This window comes from Coregonus lavaretus (genome assembly GCF_964263955.1).
Source record: "Coregonus lavaretus genome assembly, chromosome: 24".
In the NCBI taxonomy this organism is placed as follows: Eukaryota; Metazoa; Chordata; class Actinopteri; order Salmoniformes; family Salmonidae; genus Coregonus; species Coregonus lavaretus.
In genome coordinates this window covers 39,153,149-39,169,041 of record NC_140011.1, presented here as the reverse complement: position 1 = coordinate 39,169,041, position 15,893 = coordinate 39,153,149, and the positions used below count along the sequence as shown (strand labels likewise).

At 43.1% G+C, this 15,893-nt stretch overlaps 2 protein-coding genes across 3 annotated transcripts; one reads left to right on the top strand and one right to left on the bottom strand.

The window, feature by feature from the left end:
* Positions 1-490: 490 nt before the first annotated feature.
* On the top strand, positions 491-2,592 carry LOC311099337 (myozenin-2-like; the record flags this gene model as incomplete). The annotated part of the gene is made up of 4 exons (XM_084140058.1): positions 491-566; positions 1,276-1,611; positions 1,712-1,901; positions 2,403-2,592. The coding sequence occupies 4 exons, from the start codon at positions 491-493 to the stop codon at positions 2,590-2,592; spliced, it is 792 nt and encodes a 263-aa protein (XP_083996184.1).
* A 394-nt stretch (positions 2,593-2,986) lies between these two features.
* Positions 2,987-15,479, bottom strand: LOC311099710 (pre-mRNA-splicing factor RBM22-like). Of its 2 annotated transcripts, XR_014609754.1 has the most exons (12): positions 15,399-15,475; positions 14,922-14,975; positions 14,141-14,170; positions 13,700-13,832; positions 13,432-13,532; positions 12,097-12,269; positions 11,709-11,909; positions 11,271-11,435; positions 10,963-11,072; positions 4,383-4,511; positions 3,988-4,243; positions 2,987-3,336 (listed from the first exon to the last, which is right to left on the bottom strand). XR_014609754.1 is itself a non-coding variant. In XM_084140450.1 (11 exons), exons 1-11 carry the CDS (start codon positions 15,450-15,452, stop codon positions 4,101-4,103), a joined length of 1,293 nt encoding a protein of 430 aa, XP_083996576.1. In that variant the 5' UTR covers positions 15,453-15,479; the 3' UTR covers positions 3,436-4,100. The 2 variants fall into 2 exon arrangements, 1 of the variants encoding a protein (XP_083996576.1); XM_084140450.1 differs by lacking the exon at positions 2,987-3,336 and having other exon boundaries at positions 3,436-4,243; positions 15,399-15,479.
* Positions 15,480-15,893: the final 414 nt, after the last annotated feature.

Below are 15,893 nucleotides of genomic sequence, written 5' to 3'. Positions count from 1 at the left end.
GCAGGGTGTAATCATACTAGTCTCTGATGGTAGGGTGTAATCCCACTAGTCTCTGATGGCAGGGTGTAATCATACTAGTCTCTGATGGCAGGGTGTAATCATACTGGTCTCTGACGGCAGGGTGTAATCATACTGGTCTCTGATGCAGGGTGTAATCCCACTGGTATCTGATGGCAGGGTGTAATCATACTAGTCTCTGATGGCAGGGTGTAATCATACTGGTCTCTGACGGCAGGGTGTAATCATACTGGTCTCTGGTGCAGGGTGTAATCCCACTAGTCTCTGCTGGCAGGGTGTAATCATACTGGTATCTGATGGCAGGGTGTAATCATACTGGTCTCTGATGGCAGGGTGTAATCATACTGGTCTCTGATGGCAGGGTGTAATCATACTGGTATCTGATGGCAGGGTGTAATCATACTGGTCTCTGATGGCAGGGTGTAATCATACTGGTCTCTGATGGCAGGGTGTAATCTTATTGACAGGGACGATGCAGGCACCAGACTGTGACCTGGCCAAGCAGAGGAAACAGCTGGTCCAGGAACTGTGCATGGAGACACAAGGAGGTATGGCAACCACCACAGTCCACCGAGGGAGTCACGACTCACGACGTGCTATTGAAAAAGAAAGCCACATTGCATTGCATTTCATTGGAGAATTCCATTATCTTTGGGTTCCCTTTCAAATCCTATTTGATCCAGAAAAGTTAATATATTCTAGCTCAACAGGGCAAACAGCATTCCCTCTGAGCTCAACTGTGAGGGTCGTGAATGATCAGGGAGTGAGGGGAGTGAAGGGAGCGAGGACCAAGTAATGTATATCACTCCAGGGGAGGAATATAATTATGCCGAGGCGAGGGGTGACTCATAGCAGCAGGATGGGGCAGAACCATGAATCCCACATACATGACCTCATAACAAGAACAGCATGCCCCAGACTCCTCCATGTGTCAGGTTTAATGATTACACATGTCCAGCAATCAAACACCTTCCCGAAGTAACCATCCTCATTCAGGGTCTGAGAGTAGAACTCAATGTGCCAGAATAAGATACTGTTACAAACAGTGAGAGGTTAGAGCCGGTTAGCCATATTCTATTGAACACAGAAGACATGGTTTTGCTTGCAAGGTAAAGAGGCCACTACAATCAAGTCAAAAGACTCTGTGGAGGATATTAATACTTTCGTCTGTGTTTATCTCTCTACGTATTTGATTGTTCATGTGTCAACACTATCTACATGTATCATGTATCCGTCTCTGTGTTGCTAACACCTCAGAGCACTTTGACCTGGGGAAGAAGATCAGCGTTCCTCAGGATTTGATGATGGAAGAGCTCAACCTGCTGTCTAACAGAGGTTCCAGAATGTACCAGGAGAGGCAGAAGAGGGTGGAGAGGTTCACCTTGGAGAACGTAGCACCAGACACTCACAGGTTGGGGCCCCTCAACCCCCAGCAGCCAGACCATAGTAGTACACATAACCAGGGAGCCTCACAAGGAGGGAAGAATAATTACCACACAGAGGTCTATTTTGGACAACCAGGGAGAAACAGCCTAGTGAGATCCCTGAAGAACACAATAGCCAGTAAGGGAAACCCCAGTGTCCTGGCCCCAGGTAACTGAGTGTGAGAGAGTGTCTGTCTGTCTGTCTGTGTGATGGAAGGGGACAGGGTATTACCCCTACAATAACAATCCACCTCACCCCTCCCTCAAAGGTTACTCTGGGCCTCTGAAAGAAGTCCCTCATGAGAGGTTCAACGTCACTGTGATCCCCAAGTCCTACTGCTCCCCATGGCTGGTTCAAGACCAGCACGGTGACAGTGACAAGCTGCTGACTGCCATCTCCGCCCATCTACCTGAGCTGCCACAGAAACTCACCCCAGCCAACTACAGGTGCTTCAACAGGTGACCCCACGCTACTGGCTCTATAGGCTGCCCTTGATCACTCCCTACACTCCCACACAGCTTGTGGTTGACTAATCAAGGTGTGTGTTTTTGAGAAATACTTAAGCATCAACCTTTCAGTCCAGTCAACGAAAATTCTAGGCCTCTGGTTTCCTCCTTGGCTGGCTTCTGAAACCTCTTTATAAAAGGCTGCTGTCTGCTTGTGAAACCAGAATCTGGCACTGGCTCACACCAGACTGGACCACTGAGTCGTGTCTATTTTAAAACACAGCGTCTGTAAACTGATGCCCACACAACTCTAGAAAATACTCAAGACAGATTTATATCAAGATACAAGGGGGAATCTGTCTGCATCATTCAACTTTTTGAGATAATCTACTCACACCATGCTACCATTACCCACCCACCCACTAGAGGCTTTTTGATCAGAGAGAAGCCATATTATTTAATCTGTGGTTATACTTTCGAACTGCAGATCCTGACACACATTTATTTCTCTAGGGCCCCAATGCCATTTGGGGGGACAGCAGGTAGTGTGAGGATGTTCCCCCTGCCTGGTTTTGAGCTCCTGCAGGCCCATACTGAACCTAGTCGGACCTGGGAGAGCATGTGTGACCGGCCCAACTTCAACCGCACCCCAAGAGGTTGGGCTGCCCACTACACTGCTGAAATGGAGACTTCAGACCTCTGAGACCATGGCTGTGATCGAGAGCATCAGGGGTAACTTGTGACTGACTGATCTACAAATAATATTGAGTAGTTATGTATGATGCAAGGTGATTTGTTGATCAGTCTCGACTCTCCTGTAAAGTCGGCTTCAATGGCGAAAGCGCCCCTTGACAGCTTTAGATGATGACACAGATGACCTCTTTACACTCTTAGAGACATGAACGGCAAGTCCAACTAGTGGATACTAATGTGTATCCAGCAATTTTCTTGCATGTAATTACTTTAGAAAATGATGTTCTGTCCTTGTCTTGTTCTGCCACAGCTAATTATATCAACAATTTCTTCAACCAGGTCATTCTTTATCAAGGCCACAACTTGTTAAATTATGCTAATAAATAAAAAACATAAAAACTTTTAAAAGAAAGAAGGATAATATGTTTAATGAAGCAAAAATGTGAACGATACACTTTTCACAGTTATAATAAAACAAAGACCTTAACAATTCTATGGAGTCATGGACACCTTTATCAATCTTTAGATAATAGTGCCACCACATAGAAGTAAAATGGTCTTCATGACTGGAAGTTCTGAAGACTTAACGTCTGACAATTCTGCACAAAATGCATTACAGAAAAATATTGTAGAAATGGAAGTTCAAATAGTGACATTCTCTTGTATAAGAAAGGTTCAGTACAATATGCACATCTTGCAAACGTAACCCTCCCCCTTTTCAAATCTACAAACCAGAGTTAGAACATACAGGTAACTGCCAAAATAAAAGGAAACACTTGAATAAATGAGGGATACAACATATATTGAAAGCAGTTGCTTCCACACAAGTGTGGTTCCTGAGTTAATTAAGCAATTAACTTCCCATCATGCTTAGGGTCATGTATAAAAATGCCCAGTTGACCATTATTCTGGCTATCATGGCTAGAAGAGATCTCAGTGACTTTGAAAAAGGGGTCTCAAAGGAGCATAGGGGGTTTAAAGGGTGTGTGTGTCTCAGTCACCAGATCTCAACCCAATTGAACACTTACGGGAAATTCTGGCGCGGCGCCTGAGCCAGCGTTTTCCACAACCATCAACAAAACACCAAATGATGGAATTTCTCGTGGAAGAATGGGTGTCACATCCCTCCAATACAGTTCCAGACACTTGTAGAATCTATGCCAAGGCGCATTGAAGCTGTTCTGGCTCGTGGTGGCCCAACGCCCTATTAAGACACGTTATGTTGGGGTTCCCTTTATTTTGGCAGTTACCTGTAGGCTCGATGGAGGAAGGTATAACGAATCATACTGTTCAGCACTCCCGTTTCCTAACGAGCAAGACCTTGCTGGTGGACAAACAGAGGTTCTTCTCTATTACGCTTATATAAAATAAGCATCTCAAATCTGTGAACTGTGCCTACAGTCACTGTGTCTGGGTTTTTAATAGGGTGAAATTGGTAAAACTATCACGATGTTAATCAAAATGTAATAATAAAATAAAATAAAAAATAAATCACTATAAACAGTGAGGTACGAGGGTCTAGGAGCCTCCGCTATGGCTGGCGTGTGCACCCATGCGCTGTGGATCCTGGGACGGGTAGTGGACATGGACAGGGGGCCTCATGCCCATGGGAGGGGGCATCCCCATGGGGTCCATGGAGTGGAACATGGGTGGCCCAAAGCCTGTAGGGATGGAAACGCCACAGGTTATAAAACCTTAGTTGGGGGGGGGGTTAAAAAAAACATGTATAACACAATGAAAATACTTTTTTACATTTGTGGTCCACTACGGGGGGGAGAATTCATGGGATTCTTGTTTTACCTGGAGGAGGGGGCATAGCCACGCCGGGGGGTGGGGGTAGGCTGATGTTCATGACAGGAGGGGCTGAGTTGGGGCCCAGGTTGAAGTAGTTGGTAGGGGTGTCTTCGTCCACAGGCGGTGGAGGTAGCGCTGCAGGACAGAGACAGAGGGTCAGTATTGACAAATCACATTACTGGAAGGGTATGGTCAAATGTGTGTGGGGGTTTTACCCACACTCAGGGGTTGAAAACAAAATTATTTTCCAATCGTTTCGTTATGAGCAGAACCATTATTTTTTTGGTTCCGTTCCACTGTTCCGACCAACAAAATAAAGTTCTGAACTGGTTCGAACCCCAAAGAAAGTACCGGTTGATATCGTTCCTTTGTTCCTTTTTAAACCCCTAAGCCAGGGCTGCCCAACCTTCTTCCTGGAGATCTACCGTCCTGTGGATTTTCAGTCCAACCCTAATTTAACACACCTGATTCTACTTATTAGCTGCTCAACAAGACCTTAACTAACTGAATCAGATACGCTAAATTAGGGTTGGACTGAAAATCTACAGGACGGTAGATCTCCAGGAAGAGGGTTGGACAGCCCTGCCCTAAACCATAAAATGACTTCACCAATTAGTGCAGATAGAGTAGCTTGCTGTGGAGCGGGTAAGCAATTTAAATCAGTATAGGAAATAAATCGTATTTTGCCATAACAGCATGATGTGTTATTCAGTATGGTTTAATCATGAAAGACAAACCCACATACACAGTGCTGCCAGTTACAGTGTAGGGCGCGAGATGCAACTGGCATTTTGCGAGAGAGGATGGAGGAAGCTTACCTTGAAGTGCTGGGCATCTTATGACATGCATTATCTGAATTAGGCCCACAGAATTATACCTACGGAGGAGGGGCTTCTATGGAGGAACTTTGAATGTCTTTAAACTTCCGAGTTGGTTTAACGTTGGACCAGAGCAACCTTTAGCTCGCTAGCCAACAAGCTTGTGTGTGCCGAGCAGCACTAGAATTAAAAAACACATCTTACCTTTCTGTAGTTAATAAATCCAACGTGAAACATAACTATAGTATCCTTAACTAGCATTGAAAAAGTTGATCCATTCTTTTAAACATCATGCTTGTAATGTCGTCAGTAGGCTACAGTAACCTATGCTTCAGAGGGGAGGGGCAGGTAGCCTGCACACACACAGGCAAAGATGTTCAGCTGGCAGGCAGACACTGGAATATATTTCTGAGTGACAGAGTGAGGGTTTTGCATAGGGCGCTTTGTTGCGATTTTTGTGGGAATGGAAAAAAATGTCCGTAATAGAACGTTATTAACAGGTCGCCATGCATAAACATGTTCAGCATCTCCAGGCCTCCTCACATACAGTGGGTAGAGAAAGTCTCCACCCCCTTTCAAAATGTTCACCTTTTGTTGCCTTACAGCCTGAAATGAAAACACATAAAAATCAGACTTTTTCCAGGTTTATTTACACACAATAACTCACAATATCCAAGTGGGAGAATTTTATTTATTTATTTTAACTCTGAAACTGTAGTCTCTTTGAATACGTCTCTAACTTTGCACATCTAGAATTTGCTATAATTTGCCCATTCTTCCTTGCAGAATTGTTCAAGCTCAGTCAAATTGCATGGTGACGGCTCATGGACTGCACTCTTCAAGTCATTCCACAGATTCTCAATGGGATTTAGTTCAGGGCTCCGACTAGGCCACTCAAGGACATTCACCTTCTAGTACTACAGCTACTGTACGGTTGCTTTGGCGGTGTGCTTTGGGTCATTGTCATGTTGAAACGTAAACCATCTTCCCATTTTCAGCTTCCTGGCAGAGGGCTGCAGGTTCTCCTCAAGAATCTGTCGGTATTTTGCACTGTCCATTTTCCCTTCTATCCTGACAAGTGCTTCAGTCCCTGCTGAAGAGAAACACTCCCACAACAGGATGCTGCCACCGCCGTGCTTTACTGTAGGCATGGTGTTCTTTGGGTGGAAAGACATATTGGGTTTTCGCCAGACATATCGTTTTGCGTTCAGGCCAAAAAGTTCAATTTTGGTCTCATCTGACCACAGCACATTTTGCCACTTGGCCTCGGAATCTACAATGCGCTTTTTGGCAAAGCTCAAACGAGACTTGATGCTGCCTTTTTTGAGGAGTGGTTTTTTTCTTGCCACCCTCCCATAGAGGCCAGATTTGTAGAGCGCTTGTGATATTGTGGTCACATGCATGCATACATTGACCAGCCTTTGCCATAAAGGCCTGAAGCTCCTTCAAAGTCGCCATTAGCTTCTTGGTAGCCTCTCTGATTGGTCTCCTCCTTGCCCGGTCATCCAGTTGAGGGACGGGCTGATCTATGCAGGGTCTGTGTGATGTCATACGCCTTCCACTTCTTAATAATGGTCTTAACTGTGCTCCGAGGGAAAGACAAAGCCTTTGAAATCTTTTTATATCCATCCCCTGACTTGTGCCTTTCCACAACTTTATCTCGTAAATCTTTTGAAAGTACCTTTCCGCCCATAGTGGATTATTTTCTTTGAATTGCACTACTAAGCAGTGGAGTCCTCTATGAACAACTGCTTTTATTCTGAACTAATCAAAGTCACTACAATTGATCACAGATGGAAGCCAATTAGCTGGATTTTTCTATCTGGAAGGTGGTTGGTTATACCTCAGCAAGTTTGCAATTGCAATTCTAAAGGGGGGTGTTCACTTATCCAAATAGGGTATTTTACGGTTTGAATTTTAATTACTTTTCGGAGTAAAAAAAAGAAACGCTTTCACTTGGATATTGTGGGTTACTGTGTGTAAATAAAGCCGGTAAAAGTCTGATGTTATGTGTTTTCATTTCAGGCTGTAAGGCAACAAAAGGTGAACATTTTGAAAGGGGGTGGTGACTTTCTATACAGTTGTGGTCAAAAGTTGAGAATGACACAAATATTAATTTTCACAAAGTCTGCTGCCTCAGTTTTGATGATGGCAATTTGCATATACTCCAGAATGTTATGAAGAGTGATCAGATGAACTGCAATTAATTGCAAAGTCCCTCTTTGCCATGAAAATGAACTTAATCCCAAAAAAACATTTCCACGCATTTCAGCCCTGCCACAAAAGGACCAGCTGACATCATGTCAGTGATTCTCTTGTTAACACAGGTGAGAGTGTTGATGAGGACAAGGCTGGAGATCACCCTGTCATGCTGATTGAGTTAGAATAAGACTGGAAGCTTTAAAAGGAGGGTGGTGCTTGAAATCATTGTTCTTCCTCTGTTAACCATGGTTACCTGCAAGGAAACACGTGCTGTCATCATTGCTTTGCACAAAAAGGGCTTCACAGGCAAGGATATCGCTGCTAGTAAGATTGCACCTAAATCAACCATTTATCCGATCATCAAGAACTTCAAGGAGAGAGGTTCAATTGTTGTGAAGAAGGCTTCAGGGCGTCCAAGAAAGTCCAGCAAGCGCCAGGACCGTCTCCTAAAGTTGATTCAGCTGCAGGATCGGGGAACCACCAGTGCAGAGCTTGCTCAGGAATGGCAGCAGGCAGGTGTGAGTGCATCTGCACGCACAGTGAGGCGAAGACTTTTGGAGGATGGCCTGGTGTCAAGAAGGGCAGCGAGGAAGCCACTTCTCTCCAGGAAAAACATCAGGGACAGACTGATATTCTGCAAAAGGTACAGGGATTGGACTGCTGAGGGCTGGGGTAAAGTCATTTCCTCTGATGAATCCCCTATCAGATTGTTTAGGGCATCCGGAAAAAAGCTTGTCCAGAGAAGACAAGGTGAGCGCTACCATCAGTCCTGTGTCATGCCAACAGTAAAGCATCCTGACACCATTCATGTGTGGGGTTGCTTCTCAGCCAAGGGAGTGGGCTCACTCACAATTTTGCCTAAGAACACAGCCATGAATAAAAAAAGGTACCAACACATCCTCCGAGAGCAACTTCTCCCAACCATCCAAGAACAGTTCGGTGACGAACAATGCCTTTTCCAGCATGATGGAGCACCTTGCCATAAGGCAAAAGTGATAACTAAGTGGCTTGGGGAACAAAACATCTACATTTTGGGTCCATGGGCAGGAAACTCCCCAGACCTTAACCCCATTGAGAACTTGTGGTCGATCCTCAAGAGGTGGGTGGACAAACAAAAACGCACAAATTCTGACAAACTCCAAGCATTGATTATGCAAGAATGGGCTGCCATCAGTCAGGATGTGGCCCAGAAGTTAATTGACAGCATGCCAGGGCGGATTGCAGAGGTCTTGAAAAAGAAGGGTCAATACTGCAAATATTGACTCTTTGCATAAACTTAATGTAATTGTCAATAAAAGTATTTGACACTTATTGAATGCTTGTAATTATACTTCAGTATACCATAGTAACATCTGACAAAAATATCTAAAAACACTGAAGCAGCAAACTTTGTGAAGACCAATAATTGTGTCATTCTCAAAACTTTTGACCACAACTGTACAAGCCGCTAATGCACGCCTTTGGAACATCTAAATTTTAAAAAGTCTAATAAATCAATTGAATATACACCATCACAATACATCCATTATTTATTTTAGGCAGGTCTAAAGAAACATTATGATATGAAGAAAATGTATTTCAGAAGAACAGAATATGAGTTGGCCTACTGTATGTTATCTGGCTATGCGGCATGCTGTAGGCTTGTTCATTTAGCTGACAAGATATGCTTATAAGTCCCGTGCCATTATTTTATATTATAGTAAGAAGAATGTAATTAAACTTAGCTGTATAAAATATAAAGGATATTTTTCCCATTCTGGAGCGAGAATGTGTGCATACGAAGTGGCTATGTTGAGCGTAAAAATGATCATTTGAAACAGGTCCTTTACACTAGATTTAGAGTTATCCGGCAACTTTAGTTGTGAATGATACAAACCTTAGAATGTCTTAGAAATCAAAACATTTATGAGCTGCATGATGCGACTACAGGCTATTGATGATTTGAGAAAGTCGAGAAAAAAAGAAAAAAAAGCGTGTGCTCTGTTCCTTGCCTCAGGCTGCACACACTGCTCTCTCATCAAGTGATTTTCACCCATCAGACTATTCTCGATTTAATCTTGTCTTTACTAATATGTAAACATATTTTCAATTTAGAATGTCCCATTATCAAATGGGCAGGAACAGAGGCAAGACAAAAAATACATGTCATCTGAATGTACTGGAATAGCGAATGGAGGCCACTTTCCCACTGGTACATGTTTTACTCATGTCGGGTAGGCTCCTCTGCAGGTGATGTTCTTCCCAAACTGTTTGCCATGGGCTCTTCAAACATGTTCCTGCAGCTACCCAGTGCTTAATTTGGAAAACCAAGTGAAATCTGTTCCGGAACATCGATAGTAACATGTTTTCACAACAAAACATATTTCATTAAACGGTTGACAGCCCTTCTCTCTGCACGCTGGAGGAAGAAATTAAGGAGTGGAGGAGATGGAAACTCACAGTGGTGGGATATTCTGTAGCTAAAAGGTAATGTGTCAGCCTATTAATTATGAAAATATAAAACAATGCCCTATTAATCTGCTATTCAAAATCAACTACAAATTAACTATATTTTTAGGCTAAATTTTACATTTACATTTTTAGTCATTTAGCAGACGCTCTTATCCAGAGCGACTTACAGTTAGTGAGTGCATACATATATATATATATATTTTTTAATCATACTAAATCTTAATTTATGCTAGACCAATAATGTTCCAAAGATATCTCAAATCAGTATTTTTTTATGCCGTGTGTAATATGTGGTAGGATATGTATTTTATAACAGCGCAATCATTATTTTAATTAAGGTTTTTTTAGGGGTGGGGCTTGGGCTCATTTAGAGGCCTATGCATAAGCTCTAATATGCATATAGTGTTTTTAATTAATTGTCACCTTAGAAAGCGCTGTCCATTTCGTTGTGTTAGGCTTTGAAATGACACCCACAAGGACCATGTTTCCCACTCAGTTTCAACCTGTTGTTGAACTTCTTTCTTCAAATTAATCAATCACAGTGAGGTGAGTTTTAAAAGCACATACTGTTTTGATAAGTGGTTGATGTGATTTCAATTGCATTGATGTCAGTGGTTAGAGGGACAATAGAGCCCTGAGCACCAGGCCATTAGCAACCTGATGATCGCTAGCCAGTTCGGTACTACTAATCAAATCACATTTTATTTGTCACATGCGCCGAATACAACAGGTGTAAACCTTACCGTGAAACGCTTACAAGCCCTTAACCAACAATGCAGCTCAAGAAATAGAGTTAAGAAAATATTTACCATATAAACTAAAGTAAAACATAAAATAAGAAGTCCAGAGTGCATAAGAGCAGATTACCGTGACCGAGTCACATAGAATTTTACTGCGGTCATGACTCATGACTGCCCGTGTGGCGGTAATACGGTCACCGCAACAGCCCTAGTTCCTTTCTCCTAGCCTCCTTCTCAAACCCCATTGGAGGAGGTATGAGGTCCCTCATCTTCTGAACTTCTCATCTAATGGGTTTTGAGGAGGAGGTGGTGAGGACAGAGGTAGCTAGGAATCAAGGAAATGCGTTTGAGATTCTCCCAGTGTATAGCTCTCACCTCCAGGTAGACCAGGAACCGGCTCCAGCTTCAGCCCCATCTCAGTCAGCCCTCCTCCCCGTCCTTCTTTCCCCCCTCTCCCGTCCCTCCTTCCCCCCTCTCCCTGGGACCTGGAACAGAATAACACACAGTCAATCCATCACATCAATTCATGTCACACTGGAGGTGTTTTTACTTGTAATATCTGTGATAACAGAGAAATCAATCAACAGAAGAACAGGTACCTGATGCCACAGCCATCTGTCACTAGTATTAGGAACCACAGGTGGAAGTGTATGAGACTGTCATATCACAGGATGGTACTTTACCTGCCCCACTTGACGTTGAGCCTACGACCGTTTATAATGAGCTTGTTGAAGGACTTCTCAGCAGCCAACTCTGCAGCCTGGCGGGTGGCAAACTGGATGAAGGCACACTGCTGCCTCTGAACGATGGTGGTGGTCCGGATCTCCCCGAACTGGTAGAAATGGTTCCTGTTGGGAGGCAAGCAGTTATATTGGCTCATTCATCCCCCCTCCTCTCCCCTGTAACTATTCCACAGGTTGTTGCTGTAAATTAGAATGTGTTCTCAATCAACTTACCTGGTAAAATAAGGGTTCAATAATAAAATATATATATATATATAGCCCAACTGTAGTACTGTCCGTTGACAACATTCAGCAATGCACACTGGATTAAATTCACTTCAGTGAGCCCCGTCTGCTTCATTTGGAGTAAAACTGTACTAATTTCGGGCAGGCACTCACCTGAGCTCCAAGTCTGTGATGGAGTCTCCGAGCCCCCCCACGTACAGCGTAGTGATGGACTTGTCCTCTGGAGTGTCCAGTCTCGGCATGGTGGAGGCTCTCTTCAGCAGTTTGTCAGCCACAGGGTCGTTGATACCATAGTAACGGTCCTTAATGTTCTGGTCTGCCAGGGGATCGTCTGGATCAGTTGGCTTCTCGTGCCTGGAGTTCAGTAGGTCACAGATAATGAGAGTTAAAGCAACACGTCAGTCAACATCTTAGATGATAACCAGACCTGTGCCACTGAATTTACTTTTTCCATTGGCTCATAAGTCAACAAATTGCCTGATGTTTAACGTGTCACGTCTTTCTTTGCACCTATGGTTTCATGATGTTGACAGTTGCTCACCTGTAAGGACACTCCTCTCCTCTCTTACATTCTCCCTTCACCCAGAAGGAGCAGATGTGTGGTCTGTTCCTCTTGTAGTAAGGCGTGGTGCGGGCTAGCTTCAGCAGCATATCACTAGAGCTGGGGGCCTTACCCAGGAGACCCACAGGCCGTGTACCATCAGAGTTCCCTATCTGCAGTCAGGAGAGAGCTACTGTCAAAGGGACGCATTTTACCCCCATTTAAACCATTTCATTTAACTGAAATAATGATGAATGACCTGGCCATGGAAGGTACACAACTCAGACCAGAGGACCAAAGACCAGATATTTCTGGGTGGTCCTGATAAATAAGTCCTGTGACATCTGGTGAGTAAACATTGTCTGGAATCTTCCCAAGGGAAAATGAGAAGGGTCAAAGGGTGCTATCTGAACCCTCGGCATGAACACACTGTTAGGATATTTGCAAGCAGAATTAGGCTAGATGACAGAATGTAAACATTGATCTGTCTGGTAACATTACTGCCACCACACAATTAGAAGTTTACGCATGGGACTCAGATCATAATGTTAACAATGACCTTTGATCTTCTTTGTCACCAAAGCCCCATATACTACCCACCACTGTGACCTGTACGCTCTTGTTGGCTGGCCCTCACTACATATTCGTCGCCAATCCCACTGGCTCCAGGTCATCTATAAATCACTACTAGGCAAATCCCCGCCTTATCTTAGCTCACTGGTCACCATAGCAACACCCACCCGTAGTCTGCACTCCAGCAGGTATATATCACTGGTCATCCCCAAAGCCAACACCTCCTTTGGCCGCCATTCCTTCCAGTTCTGTGCTGCCAATGACTGGAACGAACTGCAAAAATCTCTGAAGCTGGAGACACTTATCTCCCTCACTAACTTTAAGCATCAGTTGTCAGAGCACCTTACCGATCACTGCACCTGTACACAGCCATTCTGAAATTAGCCCACCCAACTACCTCATCCCCATATTATTTATTTTGCTCATTTGCACCCCAGTATCTCTATTTGCACATCATCTTCTGCACATCTATCATTCTAGTGTTAATACGAAATTGTAACTATTATGCACGATGGCCTATTTATTGCCTTACCTCCATCATTTACTACAGTCGCACACACTGTATATATATTTTCTGTTGTATTTTTGACTTTATGTTTTGTTTACCTCATATGTAACTGTGTTGTTGTTTTTAATCGCACTGCTTTGCTTTATCTTGGCCAGGTCGCAGTTGTAAATGAGAACTTGTTCTCAACTGGCTTACCTGGTTAAATAAAGGTTAAATTAAAAAAATATTTAAAAAAATAAGGGAAAATACATCACCTCTCTTTCCATGTTCTGAGTGTAGTATTCCTTGTTCACATCTGATTTCGGCACGTCGTCCTTGATTGACAGCCCAGTGTCTCGGACCTGTATTGGCAAGCCTAGACGAAGGAGTCATGAACATTTTAACAGCCACCCTGAACTTGTCGGTCGTGCAATATCTCATTTTTTATACAACTCTCTCTGTGTGTGTAGTCATTCTCTAGATGGTACAGACATAACCTGGCCCAGAGGATGACTGTTCCAAATCCTGTTCTTGTTGACTCACCATACTCTAGATCCAGCAGGCAGGTCTGACAGACATTCTTTATCTTACTGCATGTCTGGCAGGCCTCTGTCTTCTTGAAGCGCATACGGGTCCCAGGACACCATCGGAACACGGTGAAGGGTCTGGCACATATCTAAGCAGGACATAGCGGAAGCAGGAGGTCAGTCAAGGTTTAGATTGCAGAGTGGCATACTCTATAGCAGGGTTCTCTACTTATGCGCAGGTTTTCTTTCCGGCCCAGCACTAGCCAACACAAATAAATCAACTAGTGGTGGTCCAGATTAAATACCTTCAATAGCTAAATTGTTGTATCAGATCTGGGCTGGAACAAAGGATTACACACACAGTATCTCCTCAGAACCTATGTGGGAGAACTCTGCTATATGTGTAACTGTGACTGATTAATCCAATTGAGCATTAATGCACTTGTGAATTTCTTACCTTGCACTCCTTGCCATACTTCTCCTTGGTCTATCAAAAATAAACAGATTGTGATACAGGATGAGTACTTGTTTTGAGTAACCATATCTAGAAGAACATGTCAATCAAAATAGCACGATTCAGCTACATGGATATGCATTTAGCAAAAAGATGGTTAGCTCCTAGCTCTCGAAAACTCTGGGCGGACTTCTGCCTTCTCCTACAGTTCTCAGCCATTAGCTTCGACCATGAGCTACAATACCGACACTGTGTTTTAACGGTTAGAAACGTCAATCAGTGCTTGGGATATAGCCCTTATCTTTCATCTGCGAGAATAAAAAATATTTCTAATAAAAATATGTACTTATTGTAGCGGTTTTGCGCAAATCCATACAGCTACGGGTGCCTCCATCTGACAAACTACACTTCTGCTGCACTTCCCGAGTTACGCTTATACACAGGTGTTTGGCGCATGTTAGCACAGGTGGTCGCCTCTTGTCTTCCATCTCCAAACATGGATATACTAACCCTATGAAGGTGTGTATCAATTTAACCTTTTGTTTTTTGACAATTATTCATCACTGATATAAAACATATCCTTCTGCTTCCAAAATCGTACCTCAAGCAATGCATGTTAATGTTCAGACCGAGCGTCGGGGATCTTAATAAAACTTCCCCCTACAGAAGACGCCCTTCGTCCAATGACTTATGTTATGTGTAATGTAATTGAACGAAGAGTCATGATCAATGGCTAGTTAACTTGAGAACATTAACCCGAAGTCAGAGAATTGATTAAACGTACCATTCGAATATAAGGATTCTCTCCAAGACATGTCTGGCAGAGAATGGGAAAATCCTGTAGAAGAGAAGATGGAAACAAAACAATTAACTAACGCGTTAACTAGTTACAGTAGATACTAGTAACGTAGCTAGCTAAGGGGTTAGCTAACGATAAAGCTCAAATCTGATATTTTACGAATTAACTAGCTAGTTAGATACTTTGAATAATCGATTAAATAGTTCAAGAACATTAAATGTTTAGCTACGTAGCTGTGATGTTTACTTTATTTTGCTAATTATTAAAAAGGGCAACGACTTAGCTAGCTAGAAACCATCTCTGATTTGCAGTTAGCTAGCTAGCTAAGCGAGCTCACAGGAAAACACCTAACGTATCTCTAGTAAATTACCACTGCTTATTGACACAATCAATGTCGCAGAATAACAATTACACATTACATTTTCCTTTCAGATTAACTGAAAAATATCATTTAAAACATACCGCGTCTTCCCAATTTTGTCTATTGTAAGTGTTAGCTCCTAAAGATGTCGCCATTTTCGAAATCCTCCGTCAGCGTCTTCCTGGTAATCACTAGTTACCACAGTCACAAAGTCATAAACCCCGCCTATTTCTAAAATGTGTCTTCTTCAAATCTGATCTTAAACCTGACCCTAACCTTTAAACTAAGACCGAAAAGCACATTTTTGTTTGCAATATTTTTATGATAGCCAATATGGACTTTGTGGCTGTAGTAACTAGTTGAAACCAAGTAGTTATATATACGCTAGATACACTAGATGAGCGTTTGGGGGCGTTGTGTTGAAGCCACCGTGCTTCCATCTTGGCAATCCTCCACATTTTTACATTTTAGTCATTTAGCAGACGCTCTTATCCAGAGCGACTTACAGTTAGTGAATACATATTTTTTTTATACTGGCCCCCCGTGGGAATCGAACCCACAACCCTGGCATTGCAAACGCCATGCTCTATCAACTG

Bases quoted from the DNA above. Each gene is read 5' to 3' on its own strand.
- LOC311099710 (XM_084140450.1), bottom strand. From the start codon at position 15,452: ATGGCGACATCTTTAGGAGCTAACACTTACAATAGACAAAATTGGGAA. The intron at 11,436-11,708 runs GTGAGTGCCTGC...GCCTCCCAACAG, and splicing joins ATCACAGACTTGGAGCTCAG to GAACCATTTCTACCAGTTCG. The intron at 4,512-10,962 runs GTGAGAGCTATA...TCTGTCCTGCAG, and splicing joins GGTTCCTGGTCTACCTGGAG to CGCTACCTCCACCGCCTGTG.